General features: G+C 37.0%; 1 protein-coding gene across 1 annotated transcript; it reads left to right on the plus strand.

The window, feature by feature from the left end:
• Positions 1–2446: 2446 nt before the first annotated feature.
• Positions 2447–23782, plus strand: LOC149818724 (acyl-CoA-binding domain-containing protein 1-like). Its single transcript, XM_089985312.1, has 6 exons — positions 2447–3313; positions 13776–13881; positions 13966–14078; positions 15895–15986; positions 22818–22915; positions 23473–23782. Exons 1-6 carry the CDS (start codon positions 2778–2780, stop codon positions 23629–23631), a joined length of 1104 nt encoding a protein of 367 aa, XP_089841438.1. The 5' UTR covers positions 2447–2777; the 3' UTR covers positions 23632–23782.
• Positions 23783–25362: the final 1580 nt, after the last annotated feature.

Below are 25362 nucleotides of genomic sequence, written 5' to 3' on the forward strand. Positions count from 1 at the left end.
TGGTGGGGCAGACTTTCTGCACTAAGTGGTCTCTCGAGCTCGAGTTCGAGTTCGTGAACATTAGTTCATAGAGAGAAATTACCAAAATAACTTTAAAAATCATGTTAGAATTTTTTTCTTCAAAAAGATTAAAAGTCCATACATCCATTAATAACAACTATTATCATCCTAAATAAAAGTGACACAATTATATATGTAGAATAAACAAAATATAAAATGAATAATACTTCAAATGCTGAGACGTTTGGTGGCAACTAAGTCAAAGTCTACAGTCAATTCTTTCAGTTGGCAGCAATCTCTAAACCTACAGTTGTAACCAAGAAAGGGGGTAAGTCTACAACTCAATAAGTTCTTATTTACAAATATGACATGATCGTTACAACTATAGTGAGTTCTAAGCTCCTAATTTTAGTTTGATTTACTAACTAAGCACACATGTTATTTATGAATTTTACCTCATTCACTATTCTCTATCATCATTTTCAAAGTAGACATTCACATTCTACTCTAATCAGCTATTCTGAAAATAGACTCCTTGGGCATATCAATCTATGTAGACAATTCAGAGTTTACGACATTGGTCAAACATATAAACCACTCACAATAATATAGTCCAAATTAACCGACCCAGACTATGAACTTACAAGTGTTGCAGCTACTCGCTGGTTACAATCTGAGAGCCATAAAGTACTCATCGATAGTTAGCCGAAGAGCCCGAGAGGATATACCTACCCCTAAAGTGTTGAAGAGCTATACTTGCTCCAAAGGTTTTGTGGTTCATGCTACATCGTATATGTATCTAGTATGAAATATCTTTAACTCTTAAGGGTCACTTAAGAATTTCTGAGCAAATATCGAGATATAAACGAGGTACACATACCCCAAATAATGCCCTACACCATGTCTCACTTAGTAGAATTCTTTGTTATGCTCTGTATTGTTATCCTATGCATATTATTCTTTCAAATTTCATTTCTTGACGTTAGTGTCTTATACAATCATTAATGTATGTCTACTAACTACTTTTAATATGTAAACAGATGTTATATATCTAAAGATAATATCTCACCACATAGTTAGTTTATCACGTCACGATACTTATAAATTTTCTCAAAATGCATAAGCATAGCATTCTTAGAACAGATCCTATCCTAAAACTCTGAAACTCTACACTTCTCAAAGTCATACATCAACCTTTAACTACATTTTACATGCAACAATATTGTGATTATTTTCACACAAGATACATTCATATTTTAAATCATGTCATAAATAAAAAAACATGTAGTATGTATCTAGGGCCGTACCTGTGTTTTATGGGGCCTGAGGCGGAGGGAAAAAATGGGCCCCCTACTAATAGTAAGAGTTCGGGGGCAGGGCCTCGAAATTTGTTGAGCCCCTATTAAAAATGGGCTCCCTAAAAATAGACCCCATATTAATAGTAGGAGTTCGAGGGCAGCGCCTCAGAATTTTTTGAGCCCTCTATTAATAGTAGGAGTTCGAGGGCAACACTTCCAATTTTTTGAGGGCCCCTATTGAAAATGGAATCCCTATTAAAAATGGGCCCCTAATTTTTTTTTGGCCCAGAGGCTCTGAGGCCCAAGTCTCATTGGCCTCTTGACAGGTCCGGCTCTGCATGTATCATCATATTTAAGCATCATATTGAACATCAAAGTTATGAATTCTTAAGCATGTTAAACAATTGTTATATTCAATATAAGATAAAACTAGCATACTTATAATACATGAAATCATATTGAAGGATGACTAAACTAATCAATATTTATTTTATTTAATTAAAGAGAAATTTACAAATATTCACTTACTTGAAATACTTAAATTCCAAATTCTAAGGAATAACTTAGTCTTCTCACAAGTTCTGATCTGAATTAGACAAAAATCTTGTATCATTATTTAAAGCCTCGTCTTTATAAAAAAATTTTGAAAATACTTTTAAACTTTAATGCTAAACTCTGACTCTATTTTTTTAAACTTTGTTATTGCATCCCCCACGAATAGATCCTACGCGAAAAGAAGAATTCAAGGATCCAAAAAATCACTTGAATCCAACATTGAGGCGAAAAGTTAAGCATCATCTACCAATCAAGCATATCAAGAGCAAAATGATCTTTTTTACATTAAAAATTTGCTGGTCTTAATCAAAACTTGGGTTGAGCCCGAGTCTCGTATAAAATTTCACACACTATACCCACTTTCATCTATTAATCAAATATTTGGGTCCTAACCCTGAACTTAATCGGGTTTTCTTATTTATCACTATACCTAGACCCTATAGGATTTGGTTCGGGTCGAATATGGGTAAACCCGGTTGACACCCCTAGAAAGGGGACCTCGTGGATTTTACCAAATGAAGTCCAGGTTCTTTTCCTTGGACTATCTAAAAGAAAGAGAGGAAAAAAAGCAAGTTTTCTATCAAAATGAGTTCGTAGTAACTTCCATTTCCCCCTCTCCGAGTGTCCCTGGAAAGTGATTTCCCTTCGAGTGCAGATGTCACAAACGCCCGCTTTACCGACATGATCGGGCTCCCGCGCCGTATAAATAGCTGGAGGCCCCACCTTTTCAGTTATCTCGCTTCGTTCCCTCCACTTTTGTTGAGATCTCTCCAGAGTCCAAAGTCCAAACATCTCCGTTTTTCCTTTTCCGGTTTTTCCCTTCCCTTTTGTCCCTCTCATCACAGTTGGAAGAAGAAGAAGGAAGCCAAACGCGGGGAGTGTACAATCTTCTAAGGTTTGGTCTCCAAAACCCTAAAATTTCCAATGGAAGACTGGCAGTTGCTAGGCCAATCCGTCCTCCTAGGCCTTATCTTCTCCTTCGTCGTCGCCAAGCTCCTCTCCCTCGTCTTCGCCTCCCGCGATGAGAACCCTAAGGTCGTGAGACAGGAGGAGGAGGAGGAGGAGGAGGAGGAGGCGCTCCTCCTCCGACCTACCCCTGCCGATCACGGCGCCAACCTGGCTTCCGCGACGACGGGAACGTCATTTGCTGCTGGAGATAGTGGAATTAGGATTGGTGAAGTGCCGGAGAAGGCTAACGTGGCTGGAAGTTCAGCGCCGGGGAGTTGCGTAGGAGAGGCGGCGGAGGAGGAGGACGACGATGATTGGGAAGGAGTAGAGAGCACAGAGCTGGACGAGGAGTTTATCGCGGCCACGACGTTCGTTGCGGCGACAGATCGGTCTGCGTCGAAGGTTTCGAATGATGTCCAGCTGCAGCTTTACGGGTATTACAAGATAGCGACGGAGGGCCCTTGCAGCGTTCCTCAACCTTTGGCGCTCAAATTGGCTGCTCGAGCTAAATGGTACCATTTCCGGATCGTTTCTGTTCTTCTGTCGTGAGTAATGTAGTTGTTTTCGATGGTATTTTTCGGTATTTGTGATGATGAAATAGAAAAGAGTGGTTAATTGGGAAATCCTAGTAATTTAACGTCAGCTTCTTGCTTAATTTTTGACTTAAATTCTGAAGTGAATTAAGGCTTATCCATTTCCCCCTTTCTTTAATGAGAAATGGAGGTGAAGAAATAGTGAGGGAGAGTATAGAGTTGAAGGGAAGGGTGGCATGAAGTTGCCACTGAATTGAAGATATATCGATGTTAACAATGTATTCGACGACTCGGTAACTATGTAGAACTAATAAACATAGTTCTGGAGTTCCAACTGTTGGCTGTAGTCACGAGCTGTCATGAGAAACAGCGCTTGGCTAAAAACAAGTTTTAGTATTGCCTCTTGCTTATGCATTCCCAGAGCAGAATCAGTGGCCGTTACTCTCGTCTAACGTGATGGATTCTTAGAGGAAGATGTAGATCGTGAAGACTTGGTAGTTGTGAGAAGCATTGAGCCGTAATGAGTCGGAGACATTTTGGTGTGATCTAGTCTGCCGTTAGGAGGGGACAAATATAAGGGACGGGTCAAGGTATTATAATTAAGATGACTGCATGAAGCAGAAAAGGGAAATGAAGACTGATAACAAAAATGTCAGATTTTGATGATTTACCTTTCAATAGATGAAGAAATAGATGCAGGCCATGTGAAAAATTGGATCGCAGATTGTTTAAGAGGTTTTCATGGGGAGAACATATCCTAGTGGGAAGGCTTGTGATTCCAAATGGTGTTGATCAAGAAGGAGAGATCAACTTGAAGAAACCAATTATACAAGAACATCACATAGAAAGATGCTGATAGTCCACAAGTGAAAGGATGGATTTTGATATGGTCCAAATTCTAGAGGACCCTACTCCAGATCCATTTCCCCTATCAAGCAAAGCGGACCAAGTGTACAAGACCCCGATCTACACTCATTGGCTCAAATTGATCCAAGTATGGCATACTCAGATCCAAATCTGTTACCCCAAAGTGATTGGGGTGGATCCGAGCATTGCTACAAAGCCAAATGTCAAAGACTCGGTTCTCGTTGTGGAAGACCCAAATCCAAGTTTCGTAGTTCAGAAAATCGATGATGACTCATTTCCTGCAGATCAGATCCAAGTTCTACCTTGCAGTGAGACTCACCCCTAAGATGACACATCAAAATTTGCAGCATCCTGAGCCAAGTGAGACATTTGATTTGGGGCATCACTCATTCTGCATTTAGGAGCCGGATCTAGTTTGGTGTTGGACGGGAGAGAGCAAAAATGAACCAGACCTGTTTGGACGGACCCGGATCCAAAGGAACCCTTAAGGCCAGCCAACCACGTGGGGACCACCTAGAGTGGTTGACCTCCCATCTTGAAGATGCCTAGAAGGACGTGGTGGCTGTTAGGAAGGTGCTATCTAAGTCCCTAAGTCTGAGTTTTCCATTAAATAGATTTCATACTCCAAGGGGCCTCTTAGGTTTTATCATTTTGCGTTTATTTATCCTTGTAATTGATGAAGGCTTTACGAAGCCCTCTCAACCTATAAAGGCTTGTATCTCTCTTTTACAAGGAAGATATCATATGAAATTAGTTGAATGAATTTGGAAGTTCCTCACTCTCTCTCTCTCTCCCAAAAACGTCTCCCTCTCTAAGTTAAGTCTCTTTTTTTTCTTTCTTTCTTTCTTTCTCTCTCCCTTGGCCCGTAGGCCCTTGTCTCTCTTTGAAGTTGACTCATTCCTTTGAGCCGAAACCTCTTGTAGGTCAACCCCAACCGGACTTGATTCAAGCCTAAGTTTGGATCGTGCAACAACATCAAGCAAATTGATGAAACCAACCCACGTCAGCTAAGTCGACTTCCTTGGACCATCTCCCAGTCGTGGACCCTTAGAAGACCCTCTAGCCAACCCCTCAAAACCCTAGTAAGTTAACTAAGTCCAAGCCTTAACTTTGAGCCCAGTTTTAGACTCCCTAGACTCGTTAAACCTAGTCTCACGTTCAATATTCAATTGCTGATAATTGCATAATCTGACCCGACTTCACTCGAACATTTCTTCCAAACTTGGCCTAGTCCAAGCCTGCAAATTTAACCATAGACTAACCTACTTATCCTTAGTGTACCCACCAAAAATTGGATCAAAACTCATTCTTAGTGAACAGAAATAAATTAGACACCGTAACCTATTTTTACCAAATCCCAGTCCATAACCTGTTTAGACCCCAACCTGTTTTCTGTGTTCCCTTATTTTTATCTCCCTATTCTAGCCTATCTCAAGCAAGCCTACCATGAATTTTTCATAATTTTTTGATTGATATTTTGAGAGGAATAAATTAATCTTTCCGGGTCTGTCAGAATCCAACCCGAACCCTGTCCCCAAAAAATCTTAGAACTTCTAAGAATTTTATCTCCCAAACGACAACTCCCAAAATCTTAAAATTTTTACTAAAGCTTTCCTAACATGTCTCAAGGCCCCTCATAAATTTTCAGCATTTTACCTGCTGTAAATTGGGAAAACTGAATTTTTTACTAAACCTTGCCCAAACCCAAATTGAACTTATTTTAGCTTACCCGTCCTAACCTAGACCTAGGTTCAAACCCAAATCTACTTGTGGGCCCGGGAACGTAACGGGTTTTATATTAGAAAAGATGTTGAGTGTAACGAGTCTGAACTTATATCCAATTGAACGAGCTGGAGCTTGAAAGGGTCCTAACTCTCCTTAATTGCAGAACTAATAAAACAAGTGGACTCAATTGAACAATGCATTTCAAATAAAGGAGAGATTAAAGTGTAGTTAAAAGGAATTTCTCATGTTATGTCTGTTAAAATGTAACATGTAATATATATATATTAATAAAATGATATAATAATAATATATATTTCTTTTTCTTTCTTTATTTTTCCTTTTTTATCTTGTTCATTTTGAACTAGAATTAATTATCTAGTCAAGTTCCAATTAGAACTTGACTAGATTTATAGTCTTTGGACCTAGTCCAATGGCTATAATTAGAGCCGTTGGACTAGGTCCAACGACTCCAAGGGAGAGCTCTTCAAGAGCTCTCCTCTACTCTCTTTTCTTTTGTATAAATAGAGGTGATCCCCTCTCATGTAAATCAATGCTTAAGCATTTCTTGTGAAGAAATAAAGATTTATTATTTTTGTGTGTTCTTTCATTTTTACCCTTTTAATGGTTATGTTTGAAGTGTCTCCAATAGACACTCTTTTGAAGATTTCTCGTGCTTTTGTGGAAGACCACCATTTCATTAAATGGTATCAGAGCCTTGAAGACCTTTGGATCTTTAAGATTCCCATATTGTTTTCCGTGTCTCCTTTGCAAAGAGTGATTTATCCTCTTGTTCATGACTCAAGAGACTTTTTTTAAAGAAGAAAAACATTTGGAGGAAGCTTGGCTACAAAATTTTGTGATTGTGCTCATTCTTCTCCTCTCTTATATTTCTTTTTCTCTTCTCTCATCTATTCTCTTTTTTTTCACCCTTGTAAAAGATAGATGACAATGATAAGATCGCCATCATACCCATGAAATTAAACGACACCAACTATCTGATGGCGGACTTCAATCATGAAGCACCATATTTGGGAAAAAGGGTTGTGGGACATACTGGATGATTCCGATTTGGAACCAAAATTAATTCTCACAAAAATCGAGAATGACAAATAAGTATCTCTCACTGAAGGAGAGAAGAATAAGGCGTTGGCGACCTATGAGAAAAAATGAAAAGAGTGGGGGATAGGGCACACCAAAATTATGTCGTGGTTAATAAATAGCGTTACATTAAAAAATGCTCTAGTCTTGCTAAATTTGAGCATGTCGATAAAGCTTGAGAATATCTTAGAAATATGTATTTTCTTAAAGATATTACACATGTGTGCAATTTGTAAGACAAAGTTTGGACTATGACTCAAAAGGATAAAACTATTCAGGAATATTACAATGAGTTATCCGAACTTTGGGAGGAATTGACTCTTCTCATTTTTCTGAAGATATCGAGCTTTGCCAAAAACAACTCGATATGAAACATTTTTATCAATTTATAAACGGTTTAAGACCGGAATTTGAGTTGACCAAATCATCTCTTTTACATTGAGGAAAGGTTCTCTCTATCATTGATACTACAGATGAACTAACTATGGAGGAAAATAAACTTAGAATACTCTAAAACCTAAAGATGATTCCGTTCTAGCGGTGTATAGACCGGGTAACTATGTGCGCACTTATAGGCCACCTCATTTTGGAAGACAAAATGGTGATTTTGATAAAATAAAAATCATTTGCCACCATTGTCATGAGCTAGGACACTACAAGCCTCAATGTCCTAAGCTAAAAAGAAGAGAAAAAAGAAAGTTGCATCTGTCGGATCAGAATCAAAAGATCAAGATGTACCGGTTTCTATGGCTCAATTAATGGAGATCCTTCAACCTCTTCTCAAAGTAGCATCCTCCTTAATTGAAGCCTCAACTGGAGCAACTGTTTCATCATTCTCCGATCCCGGTAACTTTTCTTGGCTCTTTGACTCTGGTGCTTCTTTTCATATGACCCCAAATGCCAATAGCTTATCCAAATGTCTTAAAAATAACTCAAGTGTGTCAAGAGTTTTCATAGCTGATGGTACTTCTCTTGAAATAGAAGGAATAAGAAAATTTGAAAAATTTTATAAAACAAAGATTTTTTTTATCCCAGTAGTTAGATATATTGCTAAACTAAATTTAAACCTTTTATCTTTTTCTCAAATATTTGATTATGGGTGTAATATCTCATTCTCTTCTCATGGTTATTGGGTATATGATCGCCAGTCAGGGAAGCTGATTGGGGAAGACCATAGAAAATGAGGACTCCATTACATGGATTTTTTGGAATTACTTAAGAATGCTTTTTGTTATAATGTTTAGAAAATAGAGTTGGATTTATGACACAAAAGACTTGGTCATCCTCATATGTCTAAAATCCAACATTTTCTAAGTTTAGAAAATTTTGTAATTCTGAAAGTTTTACTTGTAAAGATTGTATCATTGGCAAAATGAAAAGACTACCATTTCATAATAGAACTTTTGTTTCCTCTAGACCACTTGAATTAATACATTTAGATGTTTGGGGTCCTGCACCAGTTATTTCAAAAGGTGGATATGCATTTTATGTAATTTTTTTCAATGACTTTTCTAGGCATACTTGGATTTACTTCCTTAAGTATAAATCAGAGGTTTTTTCACACTTTCAAACATTTCATAAAATGGTTAAAAATAAATTTCAAAATGATATTTTCATTTTTCACACTGATTAAGTGGGAGAATTTATGTCCAGAGAATTCAAATATTATCTCAACTTATATGGCATCACACGTCAAAGATTTTGTCCATACACACCACAATAAAATGGTCTGGCCGAACATAAACATTGACATATGGAAATCACTAGGACTTTGTTAATAGCAAATCAAGTTCCAAAAGAATTTTGGGCAGAAGATGCCCTAACTGCTACCTATCTTATTAATCGAATGCCATCTTCTTCTTTGAAAAATATAACTCTAATTGAAAAACTTGTTAATTTATCTCCTGATTATTTTAGATTAAGAGTCTTTGGATGCAAGTGCCTTGTTTTCACCAACAAGAATGACAAATTCTCTCCTTGTGCGATCCCTTGTGCCTTCTTAGGATATGCCGATAATAAAAAAAGGCTATAGGTGTTTTGATTTTCAAAATGAAAAATTATATGTATCAAGAAATGTATCTTTCCTAGAGAATGAACACTTTTTTGAATTTGAAAAACCCAAGGAAGTTACTGAATATTCCTTTTTAATAAATTTGACTTCAAAATCTAATGAATGTGATTTTGACAATGATCAAAGTATTATTGATTTTGAACGTAATGTTGATAATGAAGAGCAAACCCATAGGGACGTTAGTCTATAATATTCAAGACGTAGAGAGTCAAATCTTCTATCTGCATTAGAAAAATATTCTGAAGTATCAATGTCATATGAATCTTATTCACCCACATATAAGGCAGTTATTGCATTAATACAATCGTATGTAGAACCGTCATCCTATTCTCAAGCCAAAAATCATAGAGAATGGGTAGAAGCCATGAAAACATAATTAGATGCATTAAAAAAGCCTAACACTTGGACTATTCAAGATATTCCTCCAGGTAAGAAACCTATAGGTTGTCGATGGGTTTACAAAATCAAAACCAAGAGGGATGAAACTCTTGAAAGATATAAAACCCGATTAGTGGTTAAAGGGTATGGCCAAGAGTATGACATTGATTATGAAGAAACTTTTGCCCTAGTTGCTCGTATGACCATTGTCAGAACATTAATAGCCTTGACCTCCATTAGAAAATGACCCATTTTTCAGATGGATGTCAAAAATGCGTTTCTTAATGGAAATCTAGTTGAAGAAGTGTATATGGAAGCCCCACCTGATATTAGTATCATTGAGGGTAAAGCTCTTCGTTTGAAAAAAACTCTTTATGGTTTTAAATAGGCACCAAAAGCCTGGTATGATAGATTTAGTCATGTTATGCTTGATATTGATTTTCAATCTTGTTTGATTGACATTGCTTTGTTTATTAAGAAGTCTGATGAAATTATTATTGTTCTCATTCTCTATGTGGATGATATGATCATCACTGAAGGCGACAAAAAGGGAGTTGAAAACATAAAAAAACTTCTTAAAACTCATTTTGAAATGACTGACTTAGGTTTATTAAGATATTTTTTAGGAATTGAAGTTGCTTATTCCCTTCGTGGGTATTTAATATCTCAATCTAAATTTGCTTTTGCTATTGTTTCAAAGTCTGGAATAACAGATGATAAGAAAATGGACACTCCAGAAATTGTCAACATTAAAATGAGAATTGATGATGGAGAACTTCTTTATGATCCCACTTCTTAGAGACAGCTTATCGGATTACTTTCCTATCTCTTCATTACTAGGCCAAATATAACACACGCTTTACACACAGCTAGTCAATTTCAACATGCTTCTACCTCTGTTCATATGAAAACAATTTTGTGTATTATTAGATACATAAAGTCTTCTCTTTCATGAGGCATTTTCTTGTCTGCTTCTTCATCATTATATTTAATTGCCTATACTAATGCTGATTGAGGAGGTGATTCTAATAATAGATATTCAACCACTGGTTTTTGTATTTTTTAGGTGAATTTTTAATTTCGTGGAGATATAAAAAGCAGCAGAAGGTCTCTTTCTCCTCCACCGAAGCTGAATATAGAGCTATGACCACCACGACAATGAAAGTAGTTTGACTCAGACGTCTGCTTGCTGACACGAGAGCTGAAGCAACACAAGTTTAAAGAATGTGCTGTGACAACAAGAGTGCGATCTATATTGTCAGTAACCAGATATTTCATGAACACACCAAACATATTGAGATTGGATGTCACTATGTCAGAGAGAAATCTTACATGAAACCATTGATCTGCCATATGTTACATCAGAATATCAATTAGCAGACTTCTTCATCAAACTTCTTGCCGCTCCCAGATTTTACTTCCTCTTAAACAAACTTTCGCTCATTATACCGTAAGTTTGAAGGGGAGTGCTAAAAGCTAACATGTAATATATATATAATATAATATAAAAAAATAATAATAATATATATATATTTCTTTTTTTTCTTTCTTTCTTTCTTTTTCCTTTTTTATATAGTTCATTTTGAACTAGAATTAATTATCTAGTCAAGTTCCAATTAGAACTTGACTAGATTTATAGTCGGCTTCAAGGGAGAGCTCTTCAAGAGTTCTCCTCTACTCTCTTTTCTCTTGTATAAATAGGGGCAATCCCCTCTCATGTAAATTAATGTTTCTTAAGCATTTCTTGTGAAGAAATAAAGATTTATTATTTTAGTGTGTTCTTCCATTTTTACCCTTTTATGGGTTATGCTTGAAGTGTCTCCAATAGACACTCTTTTGAAGATTTCTCGTGCTTTTGTCGAAGACCAGCATTTCATTACAATGTCTATCAAATGCTTTATTAATTGTGTGAGGTTTGTAGTGTTGATAATAAAAGTCTTGATTAAGGGTACTATAGTCCTTATTTGTATTTTACACCAGTAACATTTCATTTTGTAGGGGTAATTTTTTCCACATCAAAATGCACTCTTATAAATAAATGTGTTGGTCAGGACTCATTCACGTTAGGCCGCTCGTTAGGGCCCAACAAAAAACGTGGTTGCAAGTGCTTGTTGTTTGATCTAAACCGATAAATGAGTTTATTATAGTTTACTTAGTGGAGAAGATGTATTAGATTAGGTATTTTTCATACATATGTGTGTTTTATAGAGGAGTGACAAATCCATGGCTCGATTATGCTAAAACTTGATTATAAAAGATTATTTTTTTTTTGCTAAATTAATTCAATCCAAAGCATGTTCCTTAATAAATAAACAATGTCAAACACAATTACATGTTCATATCCATCAAAAAACATATGCAATACATTTTTCCAGGGCCCAACAAAAATAGGTCTTGACCTATATATAGGGAAATGGAAGCCTACAAAATGGTTATGAAACATGCTAATGGATTTCCAGTGTCTTTTTTGAAATTTTGACCGTAAAAATGTGATCTATGTGTTTGTTTTTATAGGAATCACTTCTTAGAGCTTTTGATTCGGATGCATGGATAGGTTTTTATAAGGTTTCAAAAATCAACGGCCTACAATTTTCATAAATTTTTGAGGCTCCAAATACCATTTTTCCATCCAAAATGCATTGTCCATGTGTCGATTTCTAGTAAATCAATCATGTTTAACACATCTATGGGGTTAGAATTTAAAAAAGAAACACTGGAAATCCATTCACATGTTTCATTTAGGAAGAAGTGATTGTAGGAGTGAAGTATTGAGTTGATATAATTTAAAGAAGCAAAGTGGCAGGGCCAAAGCAATAAAAATACATATTTTTTACGTTTTTACGGAAAAAAGGTAGGTGCTCTGCGGCCAATAAGACTGAAATAATAACTTAGACTGAAATCTGATCTACAGCTTGAGCTTGAGATTGAGTACAAAAGCCAAACAAAACTTGCCCTTTCTCTCGCGGTGAAAAATTTCTATCTAATTGGACGTGAAGGGCCCAACTCCAGAAGCCACAATGGAATCTGATAAGTGAGATTTCGTGTAAGTGTTTACAGAATCTTCTTCTGCCCGAAGAAATGATTCAATATGAATAATGAGTCACTAAACCATTTTTCCAGTATCAATGGCCAGTACCAATGAAAATGAATAGGGTAGAATGGAAGAACTAGGTTCCCATTTCTCTCTCTCTCTCTCTCTCTCTATATATATATATATATATATATATGTCACCTGGGTACGACACGGCAATTCCAAAAAATGTGGTTATGGGGACATGGCTATATATATGTGCATATATTAAATATCACATAAATACAAAATAAACTGAATATAATATATTATATATTGAAAATATATAATATAATATAGGAAACACAAAATGGCATGTTCGGCGACATGGGTACGCCACCTAAAGTGGTGTGTCCCGGTTATATATATATATATATAGAAGAAGAAGAAGAAGAAGAAGAAGAAGAAGAAGAGGGGCAAGGACGTGTCTTTCAGGTTTTCTCCTTTTCTTGCTTCTTCCTAATAGTGCAAGACCAGAGAGGGAGAGTGAGATGGGGGAAGGGGGTTTTGTTGCCATCCCTCATCCTTTTTTATATTATAACTTATAAAATAAAAAATTACTAGGTTGTCCCCATGCGTGGGTGGGACAGCGTAGGCGATCAACTAGTAGTCAGCCTAGACTTTGACTAGCTGGTCTGCACCTTGTCAGCTGAGTAGGTGCCTGAGCCTAGGTGCTGGTCCTGCACCTAGGCCGACGAGTCACGATTTTAACTATGCAGGATGGTATACTCCATGAAAAAATATGTATATATATATTGTTTTTAAAGTTATTTTGATAGTTTTATATTGTGTTGGACATCTTTGTCCTGGTAATGCCTAACCTGGACTGCTTATTGATTTTGGCTGCAAGAGGTTCTTCTCATGTTCTCCATAGTTCATGATGAGGTTTTGGTTGTAAAAATGCATCTATTGAATAATATGGTCTATCCTTGTTGCAACTGGGGAAAAAAAGATGGGTTTCTGTTTCCTTTTGTTTATAACATGTGTTGTTTGGTTGCTCTGGGTCATTTGGACCATTTTCATTGTCTGTTTACTGGGTTTTTTGGAAGATAACTCTCTCTCTGTCTCTGTGAAAACATGTGCTTGCATATCATCTTTTTGTTCTTCTTTTTAGTTTTCTGTTAATTTATGTTTTCTAGGCTCTCTTCTGAAAAAATGTTTTGTAGACTTACTGTTTGAATGAGTTATTTACATGGTTAGTGATACAAAAACTAATTTTGATGATGTGCAAGGAATGCATGGCAAAAATTGGGTACTATGTCTCCAGAAGAGGCTATGCAAAACTACATTAAAATCGTGAATGAACTTTATCCTACCTGGGCAACTGGTGGATCTGTTGTGAGTTCCAAGTCTGTGGTTTTAATTTCAGTTTTTCATTTGTGTAATTTGCCATCATTTCCTTATGGTTGCTCTTTTCGTTAGCATGGCTGTCAGAAGAATGAAAACAGAGGTGGTGATGCTAGCTCTGAATCAAAAGGAACAATGGGACCTGTATTCAGCTCGCTGGTTCATGAGGAAGATTCTGGCAGTGAATTGTATTCTTCTTCCTTGTAGTAATATGAATTCCTTGTAAATCGGGTTTACTTTTTCACATTGTCCTAAAGATTGTTTGTATAACGGGCTGGTAGAGAAAATGGAATTATCTACCTCTCTTATTACCTATAGAACTGTTCAGGTGATTTATATGCTAAGCCTTTGTGAAACTTGCAAAGTGCATGCTACCAAAAAACTAAGCTATATGAAGAATTGCTTAACTAAATATTTCTTGATTAATGACTATGATTGAATTGCATTAATTAAAGTATAAAATACTTGTGCTCTTTATCATACCATCTTTCTTTTAAGCCAATGATCTCCTGGTCAGCACTTATAAATGCATGCCCTTTTCTTGAATATATTTGGAATTTCTGGAACATGCAGATTGGTTGCTAATGAATTAGCTAGCCTATATGAACAATTATGTAGTTGTACCATTTCAAGTCACATAAGTATATAAGAATGTATTAATGTACATACTCTTAACATTTTTCTGATTTTATTGTGCTGAAGTATGATGTACTGATCTTATCCTTCAGGATGAGGATTAAGAATTGCTATAATATGTGCTCATTCTGATGCATCCAGTCCTTGAGCATAACTTGTTCACCAAATGTAAATATCTTCGATCAAGTTCTCATGACCAGATTTTTTAATAGACTGAACCCTTGCCTTACCTTCTGGCCCATACAGCAAACAAGGACACCCTGTTCGTGGAAACCTGTTGTCAACATCTGTGCAGATTATACTCTGAAGCTGTATTCGGGCAGCGCACTTGGCACATTTTTAGCTTCTGCATTATTATTTTGACAATCCAAGTTTTCATTTGTTATCATTGATGGAAGACATTTAGTGTATATCATTCATTCTCTTTTAAATTTTTTACAACAAGATGGATCCAATATTTCTCCAACTGCTTCTGTTTGGAACATGTCAAGAGATCATCAATAGCATGTTGCATTTCTGGAACAAAAATAAAGAGAAAATTCCTGATGATTTAGGATTAATTATATGACCATGGAGGAATTATACATATTGTGCCTCAACACTCTTTAGTGATAGGTGGTAGGCATGGGATAACATCAGGCTACTTATCTCTTCTCGAGTGGTCAGCAAATATATTTTTGTGTAATACCTAACACAAGTTGTTACACACCAAAAAGAAAAACTAATGATAACAACTGCATATCAACTATGCCAAAAATGATCAGAAGGTCGATCATGGATTGCATTTGTGCAGTTGTAAACTGTTAAATACTAAAAAGTGAATACTTGTTTGCAGCTAGGTCAATAATTGGTGATGAGAAGAAAAAAAGGAAAACCTAGTTTCGGAACATGAATTGTTTGGGAGAGAACTTCGCACATTATCAAATTCCAGGTGGTAGGGCCCCTAAATTGTTGTTAAAAGTGAGGATTGAGATAACAACAAAGTATTTTTCACTTATGAGAGTGTGAAATACCTCTACACCTTATACATCTCCTAAAATGTAGTTTAAAATTGAGTTTTTGTTTTGTCTTTTTCTTTGTAAGATTGTGGCAATGGCTTGATATACATTGAAATAAATGCCTTGAAATAAATATTTGTTAAGAGTGAAATTTTTTTCTTTGTAAGAATTTCATTGTAGACTGCTTGTAATATTTGCAATAAATAATTTCTATTGATTTTATTGATTGCAATAAGCTAACAGTTTTTTCCTCAAGTATGCAATATTCAGTTGCCATTAGATCCCTTTCCTGTAGCTGTAGGGATGTAAAGATTAAAGAAGAGTCGTATCTTCATTGTCATAAGTTTAACCACACACCTTTTTCTTGCAGAAAGCTAGAAGACATCCATGTCTCTGCTAGAGAAGGAGATATTGATAACCTACTGGGACATCTTGAAAATGGAATTGCAGTGAACTTAAGGGGTGTGTATCATGTTTACTCTGAACTTTTCTTTTATTGGTTGTGGTAGTTTACATTTAAAAGATAAGTTCATAACACATCCTCAGGGATATCTTACTGCTTTAGATGATATCAGCAATTCTACTTCGTTTTTATACTGATGGTAGCTCTTTTGCTTTTGAAAGGCCCATTATTCTAAATCTTATTCACGTGATCATTATTTGCATGAACTAGGAAATGGTATCCCACTTAGGACTTGAGGTCTTGACCTTGACGATTTGTATTCTTTATTTACTGTCCATTCTGAGTCAAACTTGACCAACTTATTTGAGTCTGTAGTGTTCCCTCATACAGTTTCAATTGAACTCCAGTCAGTTGATGAATTCTTCGTCTGTCTGAGTGCAAATTGCCTTTATGATCATGTGAAAGAATTTCGTAATACTTTTTTTTTAACTTGCAGTTCTGATGTTAAAAGGAAAAATCGTTAGTGCCTTTCATTTTGCAAGTAGTCAGCTACTACATGAATTTTTTCACAATTGGGATTTTGGAAGCTTGTTGACGTGCATGTTTTCATTGATGACATCTGTCTAGGAAGTAGCTGAACTTTACCACACTATAAAAGTTTGGGACTTAACTTTGGATTTGAAGTTTCTTGTGTTCAAAAGTTCATGAGTTGCAGAGGTGACTTGACTAGTAGGTGGAAATAGTGCAATAGCAAGCTGAAAACATGATTCTAGATTGACTCTCTTTGTGTTCATCCTGTATCAGTTTTTTGTGTTGGATGACCATCTATAACCAGTCATCTTCAAGTTACAGTCTTATATTGCTCTGATTTTTAATCTATCCCAACTCCTAAAACATGCATTTGTTGGTCATTACAACTATTTATCCATAAGTTTGCTTTCCGTCTCTGATATGCTTTTTTTTATATGAGACATAAATCTGGGTCCTTGTGCACCATTTTGCATGTTGAACTATTTTGTCTGTTGCAAGGTTCACTAAAAATGTCAAATTTGTGTTTGTTCTTTCTTGAGATGTCTTTTCTCCTTACCGTGTTGAAAATAAATTCTTCCCTTTCATTCGTCTCTGGTTAATCTGCTTGATGTTCAAAGTTCTGTATGGTACACATGTGGAAATATATTCTTGTGCATGACATTTGTGAAGATCTCATTGTGAGATTGGCATTGTCAAATCTTAATCATCCACATGAATGAACTGATCATTCCTTGATCTTGACATAGGGCAGTTTTTAGAATGTATTTCTTGTTAAAATACATGTAATTCATATATATATATATGTAATTGTCTAAAATACCCGATAGGGGTATTTTAGTCATTTCACAAGTACCCGATAGGGGTACTTGTTTTTCTTCTTTTATTTTCCTTTTTATTTTTTGTAAATTATATTTTTATTTTTTATGTTTTTTGCTCACACAAAAGGGGCCCCACCATGTAGTCGATGGGGCCCCCAACGGTCACATTTGTGACCGTTGGGGGCTCCCAACGACTACATGGGAAGCCCCTAGGTGGCTCTCCTTTTAAGGCCTCTTGGCCATCCCCCCTCTCCTTCTTTTGTGTATAAATAGGGGTGAACCCCTCTTGTATTTTTCACTTAAGAGAGCTCTCTCTCTTTTCAATAAGAGACTTTTATATTTTTATGTTGTATTGTCTCTTGTGGGTTTGGGTGTTAGCCCTTTTGTTTGTTCCTTAGTGGATGTTGTAAGTGCTTAATGCACTCTTTGCTTTTCCGCATATTTCATTACATGGTATCAGAGCCTTGTTTATGCTCTTCTTCTTAATATAGCTAGTCGTATAGCTATATTTTTTTCTTGTTGTATCTCTCTCCATTTACCCTCTTGTGAGTGTTTGAAATGGAAGGAGAACAAAAGATTGATCTCTTCTTCAAGCTCAATGGCTCCAACTACATGATGTGGGCCGCCGCTATGGAGAACAACCTCAAAGGTAAGAAACTTTGGGGATACGTTATGGGCACCATTCCGGAACCACAACTCCAACTAACTAAGATGGATGGTGATCAAGAAAAAGCTCTTGAAGGCATTGCCCGCATGAAGACCATTGAAGATCACCAATCTAAAGTGGAAGATTGGGAAAGCAAGCATGCCAAGATTCTTGCTTGGTTCATGAACAATGTGAAGCTCAAAATTTGCGCCAACATTGCCAAGTTTCGTATGGCGAATGAAGCATGGTTCTTTATGAAATGTATGTTTACTCAAAAAGACCTTGCTCGTCAATTCTTTCTTCAAGAAAAAATCCGGACTATCAAGCAAGGAGAAATGAGTGTAAGGGATTACTTTAGCACTCTTGGTCCCCTATGGGATGAACTATCTTTACTAGAACCAAAATGGGTTTCTAGTGTGGATGTGGAATTAAGGAGAGAACAAATGAAAAAAGAGCACTTTTTCAAATTTTTACATGGGCTTAGGCCCGAATATGAACAAGTTAGATCTTCCCTCCTACATAGATCTAAGCCTCTTCCCTTGGAAGATGCCATTGTCGAAATATGGCAAGAAGAAACTCGTATTGGCATGATTAAAGGAGGAGATGATGTCTTGGCCGTATCAAAACCCGACAACCATATGAAAGTGTACAAACCTCCACATTTTGGAAAGCAAAATAATTATAATGGCAACTATAGAAAAGCCATTTGCCATCATTGTCAAGAGCCGGGTCATATAAGACCTAATTGCCCTAAGTTGAATGAAGCATCTAAAAATAAGGTTGCTTCCGTTGAAGAAGCTACTCAAAAGAAAGAGGAAGCCATCAAAGGAAAGAAATTTTTTTCTCTTGCTCAACTATCGGAAGCACTACAAACTCTACTCAAGATACCATCAACCTTGGGTGCTGCCATAGCTTCTTCCTCTCCTCCAGGTATGTCGTCTTGGATCCTTGACTCTGGAGCTTCCTTTCATATGACCCCACTTGAAAATGAGCTTTCCGATTTATGTAATAATTATAAAAACTCCTATGTTTCAACTGCCAATGGTACATCCTTACAAGTAAAAAGTTTTGGAACTTTAAACTTTTCAAAAGATTTCTTTGTGCCAAACGTGAGAGTTGTACCTCAACTTAATTTAAATCTCCTCTCTGTTGCTCAAATATGTGATCATGGATGTGAAATCTCCTCAACTAAGGATTGCTCTATACAGGATCTCCGGTCCGGGAAGCAGATTGGGCAAGGCCATAAGAGGGGAGATCTCTATTACATGAGTAACTTGAAACTCCCCTCTTTTTGTAACCATGTCCAAGATAAAAATATTGATATTTGGCATCAAAGACTTGGACATCCAAGTTTCTCAAAAATGTACTCATTTCCATTTGGAAAGAAATTTTGTAATGAGAAACATTTTGTTTGCAAGAATTGTATTTTTGGCAAAATGAAATCTACTCCTTTTCCAAACCGAACTTTTGTGTCCAAAAGACCTTTTGAGTTAGTCCATTCGGACGTTTGGGGTCCTTCCCCCGTCATGTCTAAAGGAGGGTACTCCTATTACGTCACTTTTATCGATGACTACACTAGGTATGTATGGATCTACTTTCTCAATTTAAAATCCGAAGTCTTTGACTTCTTTAAAAAGTTTCATATGATAGTTAAAAATCAATTTTCAAGTAATATCTCTACTCTTAGATCCGATTCGGGTGGAGAATATTTATCAAATGAATTTCAAAACTATTTAGAAGTAAATGGAATTTGTCATCAAAGATCGTGTCCTAGGACTCCCCAACAAAACGGCTTGGCCGAAAGAAAGCATAGACACATCATGGAAACCACTAGGACACTCCTTATTTCCAAAGAAATTCCAAAGAGTTTTTGGGCCGAAGCGGCCTTAACCTCAACTTATTTAATAAATAGAATGATATCTTCATCCTTACAAAATACATCTCCATATGAAAAACTATTTGAAAGAACACCCGATTTCAATAGATTAAGAATTTTTGGATGTAAATGTTTTGTCCTTACTCATAAACGAGACAAATTATCTCCTAAAGCTATTGAATGTGTTTTCTTGGGATATGAAGAAAATCAAAAGGGTTTTAGATGTTTTGACTTGAAAAATAACAAACTCTATGTATCCAAAGATGTAACATTTTTGGAAAATGAAAATGGTTTTGTGAAAACTAAAGATATTGACGAAAGTGAATATGTTTTTTGATTTGATCTTCTATCTCAAGAAGATGAGACTCCTCAAGAAGAGGAAATCTCTAATGAGTCTTTGAATGACCTAGAGGAAATTCCTCTTGATAATGTTATAGATGAAAATAATAGACCAATCCAAACCTATGTTAGGCGTGGTCAACAAACTCAGATGAGCGCCTTAGATAAATACTCTCAAGGATCCAACATAGAAGAAACCTCTTTAAGGAGATCCGGTCGGATCTCCAATCCTCCTAATAGGTTTGTTTCCTATGAGTCCCTAACTCCAAGATATAGAGCGTGTCTAATTGCGTTGCATTCATTTCATGAACCCTCACACTATAATGAGGCCAAAGATATTCCCCAATGGGTTGAAGCCATGAACTTAGAGCTTAGTGCCCTTGAAAAGGCAAAAACTTGGGAAATAACTTCGCTACCCTCTGGAAAAAAATCAATTGGATGTAGATGGGTCTTTAAAATTAAAACTAAGAGTGATGGTTCATTAGAACGTTATAAAACACGATTAGTAGCTAAAGGATATGCTCATGAATATGGTATAGATTATGAAGAAACCTTCGCACCTGTTGCTAGAATGACTAGTGTTAGGACTCTTATTGCTATCGCGTCAGTGAAAAAATGGCCTATCTATCAATTCGATGTTAAGAATGCATTTCTAAATGGTGAATTAAATGAAGAAGTTTACATGGATCCCCCACCAGGAGTATGTATTGGTAAAAATAAAATTCTCAAACTTAAAAAGGCATTATATGGTTTAAAACAAGCCCCAAAGGCTTGGCATGATAGATTTAGTAAAGAAATGACAAGTTTGAATTTTCGTTCATGTTATACTGACACTGCATTGTTTGTGAAAAGTGCAGGGTCTTCAGTAGTTATTTTACTACTTTATGTTGATGATATGATCATCACAGGAAGTGATGAGCAAGGAATTAATGATATTAAGAAGGTTTTGAAAGAAAATTTTGATATGTCTGACCTTGGTTTCCTAAGATATTTTTTAGGAATTGAAGTGACATACTCTCCTCGAGGTTACATTCTCTCTTAGATGAAACTTGCTGCTGACATCTGTTCCAAATCTGGTATCTCCGATGATAAGATGACAGAAACCCCAGAAGTCATCAATGCAAAATTAAGGTTGGAAGATGGAACACCTCTCGAGGATCCTACTCCCTACCGGCAACTTGTTGGGTCTCTAACCTACTTATCCATCACTCGGCCAGACATTGCTCATGCCGTCCACTCTGTCAGTCAGTTTCAACATGCACCTACAACCGTGCACATGAGTGCAGTCTTAAGGATCGTTAGATATATAAAAAATACCATAACTAAGGGAGTTTTTCTTTCCTCTGCCTCGTCACTTGATTTAATTGCTTATACTGATGCAGATTGGGGAGGAAATCCCAATGACCGAGTCTCAACTACCGGATTTTGTGTTTTCTTAGGTGACTCTATGATTTCTTGGATATGCAAGAAGCAACACAAAGTATCCTTGTCCTCGACGGAAGCGGAATATCGTGCTATGGCCACTACAACCATGGAACTTGTGTGGCTAAGAAGCCTCCTCAGTGATATGGGCATTGTCATCTCTACTCCTTCGAAGATGTGTGGCGACAACAAAAGCGCAATCTATATTGCAAGCAATCACACCTTCCATGAGCGCACTAAGCATATTGAGATAGACTGCCATTACGTACGTGATGAATACCTAAGAGGAACCATAGCACTACCTTACGTCACATCAGAGTACCAGTTGGCGGACTTCTTCACTAAGGCTCTTGCTGTTCCTCGCTTTTTGTTTCTCCTTAACAAGCTTTCGGTTATATCCCCGTAAAGCTTGAGGGAGGGTGTTAAAATACATGTAATTCATATATATATATATATATATATATAATTGTATGTATATATATATATATAATTGTCTAAAATACCCGATAGGGGTATTTTAGTCATTTCACAAGTACCCGATAGGGGTACTTGTTTTTCTTCTTTTATTTTCCTTTTTATTTTTTGTAAATTATATTTTTATTTTTTATGTTTTTTGCTCACACAAAAGGGGCCCCACCATGTAGTCGATGGGGCCCCCAACGGTCACATTTGTGACCGTTGGGGGCTCCCAACGACTACATGGGGAGCCCCTAGGTGGCTCTCCTTTTAAGGCCTCTTGGCCATCCCCCCTCTCCTTCTTTTGTGTATAAATAGGGGTGAACCCCTCTTGTATTTTTCACTTAAGAGAGCTCTCTCTCTTTTCAATAAGAGACTTATATTTTTATGTTGTATTGTCTCTTGTGGGTTTGGGTGTTAGCCCTTTTGTTTGTTCGGTAGTGGATGTTGTAAGTGCTTAATGCACTCTTTGCTTTTCCGCATATTTCATTACATTTCTGCGGGCCGTCTTAATATTGTGCATACATGTTGATCATACTTTTTAATTGCCCTATTAGCTGTTTTTCTCTGCAACAAATTTAACCATCCATCTTTTAGTTTTCAAGTAATTTGCTATTTGTGAGATTGAGGTAACATCCTGCCTCACTGCTTCTTAATGGGGTGAAATTTGCCTCGTTGAGATTTATATAGTCTTTCAGCATTGGTCAATGTTGAAGCTATTGTTATGCTAGACAGCTCTTTCGGATAGATTTTTGTTCATCAGCAATCCTTCTGATCACTCCCACACTCTTGTCATTTGCAGACAGTGACGGAAGAACTGCTTTGCACTGGGCAGTAGACCGTGGCCACACAAATGCTGTTGAGTTGCTTGTGAGCAAGAATGCAGATATAAATATCAAGGTAATGCTAAAACTTTTTGCTTTGCCTACTGGGAAATTCTCCATCATGAACAAGAACATTTTTCTAGATTAACTTTCAATTGGAACCCGTCAATGAAAAGAATGTCTGGCATTTTATGCACAATGCCCATGTTTGTGACAATCATTCAGCCATGATCTTCACGTTTTTTTTATTGTTTCTCCGTCCTGAACTCTTTTTGCATATGTTTTTTGGCACTTACGGCTAATGTCATGTTGGAGAATGGATTATTTCTCCCTCGTTCTCAAGTATGTTACTGTTCTTGGCTGGATGACAAATTGTGCTGTAGTATGTGCATAACTGCATATAGTCCCAGTCCACTTGGTACTTGAATAACTCATCAAAGTTCACATGTTTGCTCTTCTTGCTTCTGATCCAGATATTGGTTAAAAATAAGAAAATTACCATATTGACAAGCCTATCAGAGCGTTGGGACATATCATGAGTTACAGTTAATCCTGAGGGGTTCCATCACCTTGTTGTGTTGGCTGCATGCAATCCTAATGCTCTTGTTTTTTGGCTGAAATTAAACCATGCAGGATGATGAAGGCCAAACTCCTTTGCACTATGCGGTTCTGTGTGAGAGGCAGCCCATCTGTGAATATCTCATCCAACATGGTGGCGATCTTTCCATTGAGGACAGTGATGGTAACACTCCTTCAAATCTCTGCACTTTGGCATGGCCATGCATGCAGTGATCAAAGTTAATAATGACCTCTGCTTTTGTGCAGTCTTTCCTTATTGCGAATCCATTTAATATGCATTTACCATACGACCTGAAATGTTAGTCTCTACTGTATGTTTTGATGAGTAACTCTTTATTTATTTATTTATTTTAGATTTGGCAAATTGGGAGTTACTTTTCATCCAGGGAGTTAAGATTCTGTTTGGTTCGGACCCAGGTGGAACCAGACTTGGACCAGATTTTCGGGTATGGTATCGGGTTCAGACCCAGGTTTAATCGGGTCCACTATAAGAAAAACCATACCTGGACCCGATAAGAACTACATGAACCAAACCCAGACCATACTTGGTAAAACTATATATTTTTTTATCATTTTTACACTGAAAAATTGAGGGTCTTAATTAGAACTCGGGTCGGGTCCCGGTCTGGTATAAAATTTCACAAACTATACCAGTGTCCATATATTAATCGGACCTTCAGGTCTGAACCCGGGTCTTAATCTGGTCTTCTTATTTATCACCATAGGGTTTGGCTCTGGTTCGGTACAGGTAAACCAGGCCTGTTGACACCTCTAGTTTGGATGTTGCAGGTTCAAAACCCAAAGTTATAGTTGTATGACTGGTAGGGGTCTGCCTAACCCCAGCTTTCCTATTAAAAAAATAAGATTCTAAATGAAAGTCAAAAGATTCTGCCACAAACTTTAGAAAGCTATTATGATTAAGGGTCGTTCTAAATTGAAATTTTGGTGTTCATGCTAATAAAAACCTTTACTATAATACATGTAAGAAGCGCAAGTTCCCACTTGAAGTATTTTGCGAAAAAAATTCACATGTAATAAGGCCGATTCGAATATGGAGCTAAATCAAACTGAATCAGCCAACTTTCACGTCACAAAAAAAAAATTTAAAATAAGCTTGAATAAAAAATGTACCTTTTCGATTTCTGGACGATACGATGTGAACTGATAAATTCTCTTCGATACTGACGACATTGTGTAATGCGACGAATTCAACAAACTGACTTTTTCCAAGGACGGTAATTTAGGAGTCAGATACACAGGGCGTGAGGAAGATCATGCACCGTGAAGAAGATATGAGAGACCGTATCGATGACATTGTTTAGTAATTTAGAATGCCTTTTATGTCATTTCTCTCGCAATTGTACGGTTATTTATACTGGATGACAATTGTGGATGGGGAGCAGGTCACGAGAGATGTGCACGAGGGACATAGTCATTATAATGCCTTGATGCACATAACACATTGATTAAATTTTTGTGGATGGCTGCTCATTCGATCTCTCATGTGCATCACGACATTGTATTAAATATGGCTCCTTGTCTGGTAGGAGCTAGGGATGGCAGTGGGGCAGGGCAGGGGACAAGGTCTCCACCCCCGCCCCGTCCCTGCCCGGCCGGTCACATCCCTGCCCTGTCCCCGCCCAATCCCCGCTCCTGCTACATCCCCGCCCCCATCCCTGCCTGGTTGGATCAGCAAAGGAAAGGGGAAATGAGAGAGAGAGAGAGAGAGAGAGAGAGTCATCCCCCGAGCGGTGGCTTTGTTCCCGATAAAGCCTGGACACTTGCACGACTTCCGATAGAAACCAGAAGTAAGGGGTGTACCCTTGATGGCTGGCGTTGGAAGAAGGGGTAATAATGGTGGCTCTTAGCACCCTCGGCATCCAAAAAATGGGGGTTGCAGAGAAGAGGAGGGCGAGAGGAAGGTTATGTCGAGGTTCTCGACGT

Source organism: Nuphar pumila, chromosome 13 (assembly GCF_984573655.1).
Source record: "Nuphar pumila chromosome 13, dmNupPumi1.hap1.1, whole genome shotgun sequence".
NCBI classification, from domain to species: Eukaryota; Viridiplantae; Streptophyta; class Magnoliopsida; order Nymphaeales; family Nymphaeaceae; genus Nuphar; species Nuphar pumila.

Bases quoted from the DNA above. Each gene is read 5' to 3' on its own strand.
- LOC149818724 (XM_089985312.1), top strand. From the start codon at position 2,778: ATGGAAGACTGGCAGTTGCTAGGCCAATCCGTCCTCCTAGGCCTTATC. The intron at 13,882-13,965 runs GTGAGTTCCAAG...TCTTTTCGTTAG, and splicing joins GGGCAACTGGTGGATCTGTT to CATGGCTGTCAGAAGAATGA. The intron at 22,916-23,472 runs GTAATGCTAAAA...TAAACCATGCAG, and splicing joins ATGCAGATATAAATATCAAG to GATGATGAAGGCCAAACTCC.